This window comes from Echinococcus granulosus (genome assembly GCF_000524195.1).
Source record: "Echinococcus granulosus chromosome Unknown EG_S00156, whole genome shotgun sequence".
Taxonomy (NCBI): domain Eukaryota; kingdom Metazoa; phylum Platyhelminthes; class Cestoda; order Cyclophyllidea; family Taeniidae; genus Echinococcus; species Echinococcus granulosus.
In genome coordinates, this window is record NW_020170536.1 from 21,580 (window position 1) to 30,777 (window position 9,198).

Genomic DNA, 9,198 nt, shown 5'->3' on the forward strand with positions numbered 1-9,198 from the left:
AACTGCGCCGGCCATCATGCGTGTCCATAGATAGATGGAGGAACACTGGCCTAAAAGCAGATCTGAGTAAGGAAGTATAAGATTTAAAACAGGTCCATAGGGGACGGTATGGAAAACCCGTAACGAAACTTCCAGATGTTTCACGGCTAATGTCGCTTCAGTTGTTAATAGCTTTTCTGCAGAACACGGGACTGGGAGAGATGCCGAAGGTAGACGTCAACGTCAACCCTTCTGTTAGGGGTCATCACCATTCTCCCATCCGTAGCATATGTACTTCTTCCGTCCCACTAAGGCTTATCACGCAGAAGTGGAAAATCAGGATACATGTCTTTTAAGATCGGGTTCGCTTTCCGCTGCCACCAATGTAGCGTCCCGAGACTCCCTGAAGACGAAAGAAGACACAATACTCGTGCAGAATATATATATTTAGCACAGAGAAGGAGTCTGGGCTATTGGCATGGCCCAGAAGGCCAGCCCACCCAGCGAGGCACAAGGGGGCTAGTTCGAAGTAACAAAAGTGGCGCCTCACCAGAACCGAGGGATAAGCCACTATCGTATTACAGTAGTGCATAGCATTAAATTCGAATTTTCCATAGGAAAGAAGCGCACAAATTATTAGTGGCAAATCCACAATTTTGGAGTCCTGTGTTTCATTCGCATAATTACTTTTAATTTCAACTTTGCCTTCGCGAAGTCAAACAAAGCATTCTTAAACAAAAAATTAAGAAGATCACATATTATAAGAATTTTTATAAAACGCTTTAATTGCATTGAGTTAGTTCTTTTTTCCTAATGAGGGTGAAAATAATGCATACCACTATCGTTGTGCATCCTTATCCCTCTATAAATTGTAAAGCCCTTGGTCTACAATTCTAAATTTCGTAAAAAGAACAGGTTGGATGCAAAATTTGCATTATATTTCGGCCCATGCTTTAGCGAAACTACAATAGTCTACTACAATTGTTGCCGCCCAAATCAGACGTGCTCTATGGTGGAGTGCTGGCGTTGCTCCTTGATCGGTCGAAAGCAGGATGATGGGAATTTCCCGACCAAACGTCATGAGTAAAGTCAGTGTTCCTTTACAAACGTTAGTTAATTACACCTGGATTGGCCCTTAGCTGTTTGTTGAGTGGGTTGCATATTTGATCTGCCTCAGTATGCAGTTCATTAAATTTGACCGCTCAGTTTCCTGTTTCCTAACACGGTTCATCGTTTATACATAGCATGCTGAGTTAATAATCGACGCAAAAATGCTTTTATTTGCTTCACTGATGTTATTTACGATCAACTCCTTATTACGCCTCAGTTGTATGGTCATTGTCCATTTCGTATTTGATATCACTCCTTACTTTCTTCCTGACATTGAAAAACTTAAGGCCATGTGCAGATTTGACATTAATTTTGAATGAGTGCCATAGGTTACGTTAATGTTTTGATTTTGTCAAGTATACTATAACATTACTGAAATAAATGCCTTCTGTCGGCAGTAAGCTTCGCTAAAAGAAACCGGTGAAACAATTGTTAAGCTCTGGTGATATATTTCTTTGCCTTTTTTTGTTTAAGCAGTACATTTTAATAGTTTGCATGAGACACTTGTTTTGATCAGCACCACCATTTAAATCGTTCAATTTACATGGACTTTATTGAAGTTAGGCTTTTCTATGTGCAATCTTGTAATTTTTCAGTAATTAATGCGTAAATTCTCCATTATGACTAGGTTTGAGTGCTTCGCCTGTTCGTAATTCTTGTCTCGCAGTTGTCGACCCCATTTTCGCTCTATTTTATCTGTTTCCAACTTGCCTTAATTTGATTTTACTCTAATAAAGAACTAATCAAGTAATCCCTCAATCACCTACGCAAGCGTCCCTGCATATATGCTCTGCATAGTACTCATACATGCTTGCCATGCCTCATTGCGCTTAATCGCAGTTTTTTTATCTATTTCGCGTTCCTTTCAAATTTGATATCCTCAATTTTGCACACTTTAAGGCAGGAATCTGCGTATATTGTGTCCACTTTTTGCAAAATCATCGAATCACTTTTCATCATCCACTTTGGGGCGATTATTTTTGGATTGAACAACAAATCTGCCCGAGGCGGTATGATTTTGGGTAGCGTTGACAGTAAAAGTCTTGTCCTTTTCCCTCTGTAGAATCCAAAGTTGCAGGAAGACATCGAGAGAAACTTGAAAGTGCGCGATGGAGCATCGCGTATTCTGGCTGTGGCGGCGAACACCATCCAACGTCTTGACGCCGCCAAAACCATCCTCGTCAGCAATTCGCGTTTGGTAGTCTCCATGCAACAACTTCAGCGCGAGAAGACGAGTGAAGCCAATGCCGCCGCTGCAGCTGGTCATGGGAATCAAGATACCAATCCTCTTACTACCTCGGGCAAGCATTTCTGCACTGGCAAGGCCACTCTCTGCCTTTCAGGTACTGTGCAACCCTATCTACAAGACTGATGTTTCATCGCGTTTCGGTGACCATAGCACGATTTCATGTGCAGCAGATAGTAAATCGTATATTAATTTTATATGTCACTCAATTACGCTTGAAGTACTGTGAGCACTTGTAAACTATGCACTTTTTAATACGACGGTGAATGATGCGCCACTTTGCAACTTTCATCTAGCGTTTCTTTTGGACTAATGCATAAATTATACATTCTCCTGATGGCTTTCCGAAAAGGCAAAATCAAAATTTCGTTCACTTTTTTCCACATCAAGTGTGGTGTTGATTTTTATTTCCTCATTCCGTCTTCGACATAATTAAATAAATTTATCAGAAATATACTCATCTGGGATTTTTCCTTTATTTGGTGATTGCTGTTCCTTCAATGTCTGCTTTTTGGCCCTAGGCATACGCATTCCACTCCTGTGGAAGGATACTTCACTGACGCCGAATGCATCCTCGACACTCAGTCGGCTTCTCGATCCCGGCTTTCAGTGGGCGTCAGCGCCTTCCAGTGGCTACTCCTCTGCGACTCTAGGCCGACAACAGCGACCGCTCTCGACTGTCCTTTCCATGGCAACCGTAGGTGCACTAGCTGGTGGAGATGCGGCTGGAGAGGCATGCTCGGCCTTTGGCATCGTTCGTGTGGGTGATCAAATTCGAGAGACGCGTCTTCTCTGTGAAGTCTATCCAGGGTCTGCCGACCTCGAGTTCGATGATGTTCTTACTTTGTAAGTGGCTTCTTCAATTGGCCGAGTTTGTTTCTAGTAATCTCTACATGCCTACATTTCATCCAGCTCCAGTGCTGCTCTCGCTATTTGCTGGAAGCCATTCTTTATGCCTATTCACGCGTAACCTACCTATAGTTTGCATTAGATAATCCATCTTTACAGTCGTTTGCGTTGTTGAAGCAAAAGTGCACATGATTGGCTGTGCAGACATATCAAAAGCAGGATTTATCCGCTTTCTAGTTTCCAGTCTCTTAATGACGGTACGGAAAATGTTGTGCTTTGTGTATAATTGTTCCCCAATATTTTATGAAGAGCAGAATGTGCACATTTAGTTCCATGTACAGTTAAGGTCCCGAAGTAAGTTGTCCAGAATTATTCAGTATGATGAGAAGGCTTTTTGCATTTCCTCCTTACCTTGGGAGCCATGTGGTAAACATTTTTTTAGAATGATTCTGAATTCTTGCAGTGCTTTTTTGATGAGAGATTCAACGCTTGGGGAGGTGGTGTCGATCTCTTTACTTGGTTTTTATTTCTTATCCCGAGCACTGTCATTAGCATGATTAACTTCAAAAGCGGTAGACATTAGTGCTCCGAGTCCTCATAAGACCAACACTTAGCTTTAGTCTAATTTCCAATGATGCGGGTAGTTGTTTTGTTTGTAACAATTTTCCGTTTTGGTCAAAATTTGGTTTTGGTTTTATGAAAAGAAGAGCTACTAACTTGGCAATTCTGTTGTTTCGTAGTGAATGAAAACGCACTACGTCATAGTAAAATCTGGTTTTGGTTTTTTTGCTATTTGCTACTTTTTCGGTCCGTAGATCATCACGACGGAAGCCGGAGATGACGGTTTGCTCTTCGTCTGGCTCGTTTTCGAATTATAACTAAAATTTTTGCCATAAAGCCTATTGCTAGACAAGAAAGTAAACATATTGAAGTAGGGTTTTTTAATATTGCAAATGATGCTTTGTACATAACTAAGAGTGATCGTAGGCAGTGGAATTAAACACAAATTGATATTGATTGGACTTTAAAAACATGTTTTATTGCTAAATGTTCATAATTCGTATTGTGCAACTTGTGCTGCATCTTAAATTATCGAATGACATCCTCTTACAAATCGGTTTGAAGTATGGTTTCATCGATATCCAAATCATACAATCACGTGATTGGAATTGTTTACAGCAACTGGATTCTATTTAGTTTAAGCGGTCAAAACCTGTTCTACTAACCACAGAATTTGACAGTATTCAGCTTGGATGACTTCTAAATCATTACTTATCTTGTAAATAGAGTATTAATACGAAGCTTTCGAGCAAACCCCCTTACTTGTCAGATGCTTCGTATTTTAAATTTCATTCAAGTGAGAACGTACAGCCCGACTTTGAATGCAAAATTGAGATATATGGTTACCAGTCTTCGAATGGCCAAGGGGTCAACAGTTTTTTGCGGCGCAAGTCCCAGATGGATTCCACTTCCGCCGCTAATCGTAACTCCGTCTTCCTCGGCACTCTCACGCCCGAATATACCAAAGTAAGCAGCACTTGTCACTAATTGTAATGCCTCTCAGTAGGATTCACCCTTGCAGGTGTTGGGGCTGTCCGAATAAAGGTACTTTTCCATATCATTTTATTCATTGTATCTATATAGTATTGGCAATGTAGAAGAAGTAACGCAGATGTATTTTTTCAAGTGCGTTTATTTTTTTATCTTTTTATGATGCCAAATTCGTTGAGCTAACGATAAATAGCTTCCTCTGACTTGTGTGATTTCATGGTTAACGCGATTTCAAAGTTCCTTGCGCTTGTTGCTGTTTCTTTTTTAATCTTAAGAATTTCCTGGTTATCATTCATCTTAGCTTTACCAATTCACTTTAAGTCCCATAAAACACCTTGAAAATGTTGTCTTTGTTTTTTCTTAGCTAGTTTCTTCAAAAGTAATCGACTAATGCCCAGGTGATCCCCTTTCGTTAATCACTCTTTCTAAGATTCTTCATTTTGTGGGTTCTCACTGTTCTAATCAGGTATATGGCCACAGGTCAACAATACGTCATGAGGAGACAACGTGATTGCACTTTTTACCTCTCCGTGACTTTGATTCACTAATACAGTTTTCCATAATTTACTTTTTTAAATTATTGCCGGTCAATTACTTATTTCTCCAAATAAATTTTCTTTTTGAGACTGTTCATCTCCGCAGTCACGTAAGTGCAATTCATCTAACAAATGCTAAGCTAAGCATTTCTGTTTACCACAGCCAATAATCTCATCTCTAATTATCTACTTACACTCAGCTGGGCTTCGACTAAATATTGGTTTCTTTCATCTCACAACAAAATTTCGACGTTTATTTGATATAAACCTTTGTTAATGACCTCTTCCTTGTGTTACAACAGGATTCCAAGACGGGTCGGCGGATTTCCATTTCCTCAAACAGGTGAGCTATTTTAGAATTAGATTTTTTTGCATTGTGTGGCAGTTCTGGCTTGGCATGTGATTAGCTTAATCTCTCACGAGTCATGTGAACAGCAAGTCCATAATATTAATGTGCATTTCAGTGGGGAATAAACGAGCGTATCCATAAATTTACTCCTTGTGTTAGTTAAAATGTGGTGATTTCTTCAATTTTTCAAAATCCAAATGTGAACGCAATTTTTTTCTTCTTAACGTTGAAATTCTATTTTCACAACAATCCAAATGAGGTTAAATTTGAGTGCTGCAATTTTTTACTCATGCTTACTTCGGTATATTATGTAAAGTACCCTATTCTAATTAAGGTGTAGCGGTTGAGTTGAGACCGATAATGCCGTGCAATACATTTCAAATAATCTACACACCTCTATGAATGATATAGTCCAGCAATTGACTGCTGCTTCGCTCTTGTGGCACGCTATTCGGCAAAACTGGCGGACTTGGGAGAGAAGGTGCTTGCTCACCCCCTGGAGCTTCTCTCCAGTCACAGCCACAGTTCTTCCCTCCACTCCCCCTCCTCGGGCATCAACTTTCCTTTCTCCGGTGCCTCTGTACTTCCAACCAGCGAGGCCGTTCTGCCTCTCTTTGGCCCCATCTGTTTCTCTCTTACGGCTCTACCGGATTCCGTGCAGAGACCTGTTCTCTCCGGATTACTATGGCTTAGGGTACACCTCTCTATTTACTCCTTTTCTGGTCATTTTCATGAAAAGCTATTTTGTAGATACTTTCGCCAAATATGCGACTGCGACAAACGGATAGCAGGCCTCACTATCCGCATTTGAAACAAAATTTTGGTATTCTTTGCAATGAATTTTAATGTGCTGAAATTGTACTAGCTTGGCAAATACAGTGTTGTTTTCAGTATTTTATGCATGATTCACTGGACCATTTCAAGTAGGTACTCTCATTTTCATTTTACAGACACTGAATGATTCTTCCACAGTTAATGCTGCCAAGCTCTACTCTTGTGAACTGTACAATCAACGCCTTTACGCCAGGCTTATTAAACCGAGTGAACGAACGATGGTACGTGCTTTAGTGTGGAACGTGTCCCACTCCTGCATGAGGTGTGGTGCTTTCATTGCGATGCCCCCCCATTGATTTCTGCCCTTGCTTCGTTTTCCCATGATTAACTCTATTGAAATATATCATCTACGCGTTGCCACTTATCTGTCACGTGTTTTCTTTGCATTTCCTTAACTTCCAGTCTCCCGTTAAAAGCGATCGTGAGAGTACTGACGAATCGATGGATGAAGTGAGGCTACGAAGTTCAACGTCAAGGGGAGTTGGGAAATCGCCCAATAAATGGGACATTGTAATCAAAGTGGATCCGGTAATCTTCAATTTTCAAACACTGGATTGTTGACCTCAATCTGTGCAGTGGCAGATTTATCGAAAAACTGTTTCATTTTTAAAAAACATTGCATTTTTATCACCGATTATTTGTCTGTGGGTTTTTGCGGATTTTCTGAACGAAAAATCAGTGTCACCGCAACTTATCAATTCAACTGCCGATCTTATTGATTAAGTCGCAGAATTCCAGTCTTCGCTTTGTCAATATTCTCGTTACCTGATGTAAACCGTAAACATTCCGTTCATTTGTGTTGACTAGTATTCACCCACTTGATTTATGTCAGTGCGCTTTTTTCTCGCTCATCCTTCATTTCTTTCTTTAGTCTACAGAAATAGTAGATGACGAACCAGTCTGCCGCTCAATGCCACTATCAATTAAAGCTCTCACATGGGAGGAGAGAGAGTACCTTCTGTCCAAGCCGCAGCGACTCCCTCGAAGGTTTCTCTCCGCGGATCCTCTCCTCGGTTTTACAGCGTCAGGAGAGGAAACTGGTAGTGGTATTAACGACGATAATAGTGATCATACAAAAATCGACCTCCACAATTCAATTGCGCGAATTCGGAGCCTTGAAGAGATTCAGGTGACGAACTCAATGTTTCTAGAGAGGCGAATGGCGACACTGCGTATTGTTTCGAGGCTTTTTGGTGAGGATGACAAAGTCGTTGTTGAGGTGGCAGCTTTTAACTCACAGTTTTTCATGAGTACAAGTGATCTTGAAGATAGTGTACTGCTGAGTGATTGGCTCTTCGCCATGCGTGAGCACATTGAAGAACAAGGTTTGTTGTTTACTTTCTATGAGCACGCATAAAATTCAAGTTCAGCCTTTATTTGGCTAAACTTTGCTATTAATGTATTCCTTTCAGCGAAATGGGGTGTTGAGGCATTCGGACACGAGATATACATTCCAGAGGCAACCTCTCTCACCAAGCACGGGACTGTCATAAGAGCCTCAACAATTCCAGACATCCCCGCCGCGTCCTTAAAAGCATTGAGTTCTCCCATCGCTGAGGAGGCTTCAGCACCTCCCATCACTGCCCTCTGATCGTACACGCTCGCCCTTCCTGTTTTCATCGCCTCCTCCTCTTCCTTTACAGCGCCTAACTCTTAGCTTCCTCCCTACATCCTTTTAATCATGCCTAGTTTTTAACTTTTATAGCAAATATTTCCAATCCCGTTTCTAAAGTTTAGTACTGCGCGTTCGTGAATTAGTGTGATTACTAATGCTTGCCATTAGAAAAGGTCAATCAGTGTGGATTAAAATAGTCTTTGGAGTTCTGGCGAGTATGCTGATACTGCCAAATGAAGCTTCACGTCACAATTCTCAAATCGTTGAAAAGGTATTTTAATGCTGCTGTGAGGCTATCGGCATTCACTTCTTGATTTGCACTTTGGTTTCCGAAGAGATGGATTTTCGACCTCACTTGTCTCAAGTAATCCCTATTATTTCATTGGAATTTTGTTGTAAGGAGTCATAATCGAGTGGTTTGTAGATTCGCAAAGTTTTTGAGTCCCTAAGTGCTTTTAAAAACGGTTTGTTGAACAATTGTGGGTGTCTGTGCGAGTGTGAACGCTTAAGCTATACTTTTAATAAGATACGGAGAATTTGTCGATACGGAAGCTGAATATTTATGCCTCCACAAAATGTATCAAATAAATAATATTTGAAGTTTGATGGAGTGTAGTGAATCGATGTTGAGATGTTCATTCAGCCAGGAGGACGTGGCAGCACGTTATTCCCACAGCTCTCTAGTCCTTCTGTGCACCGAAAATAAACTGTTCTTGTTGCCATATCTGGTTACAAAAATATTGCTGCCGTAGAAGGTTGAATCTGTGGTGACTCACAAATGAAGAGTCGTGGGGGCGGGCATCTCTTATGAATATCTTAGGTCAACGACTGCTAACGAAAGGCTTCCTAGTAGTCCATGCTCGCTTCAGTGCACTACCCAGCCATTAGCACAATCCTTTGAATAAATTCAAGCTCAGTGACACTCCTCTTGCAAAAGACTCAATATCTAACAATCCCGACCGGACCTCTACCGTGAACTATTGGTAACTGATCACAATCGTTATGTGATGGCAGCTCATCATGTCAGCTATCATATCTCACGGTATGTTAGATTACAGGGAGAAAGTCCTTGTGATCAGGAGAGATGACCACTACGAGTGCTGCCGACAACGCTCCTCGTCGTTGGGTT

General features: G+C 41.0%; 1 protein-coding gene across 1 annotated transcript; it reads left to right on the forward strand. All coding sequences in view use genetic code 11, as the record gives it.

The window, feature by feature from the left end:
• Window positions 1-149: 149 nt before the first annotated feature.
• On the forward strand, window positions 150-8,045 carry EGR_09600 (Rhotekin; the record flags this gene model as incomplete). The annotated part of the gene is made up of 10 exons (XM_024498849.1): window positions 150-209; window positions 2,153-2,432; window positions 2,857-3,181; window positions 4,543-4,711; window positions 5,574-5,614; window positions 6,032-6,314; window positions 6,571-6,675; window positions 6,857-6,982; window positions 7,326-7,779; window positions 7,867-8,045. The coding sequence occupies 10 exons, from the start codon at window positions 150-152 to the stop codon at window positions 8,043-8,045; spliced, it is 2,022 nt and encodes a 673-aa protein (XP_024346726.1).
• Window positions 8,046-9,198: the final 1,153 nt, after the last annotated feature.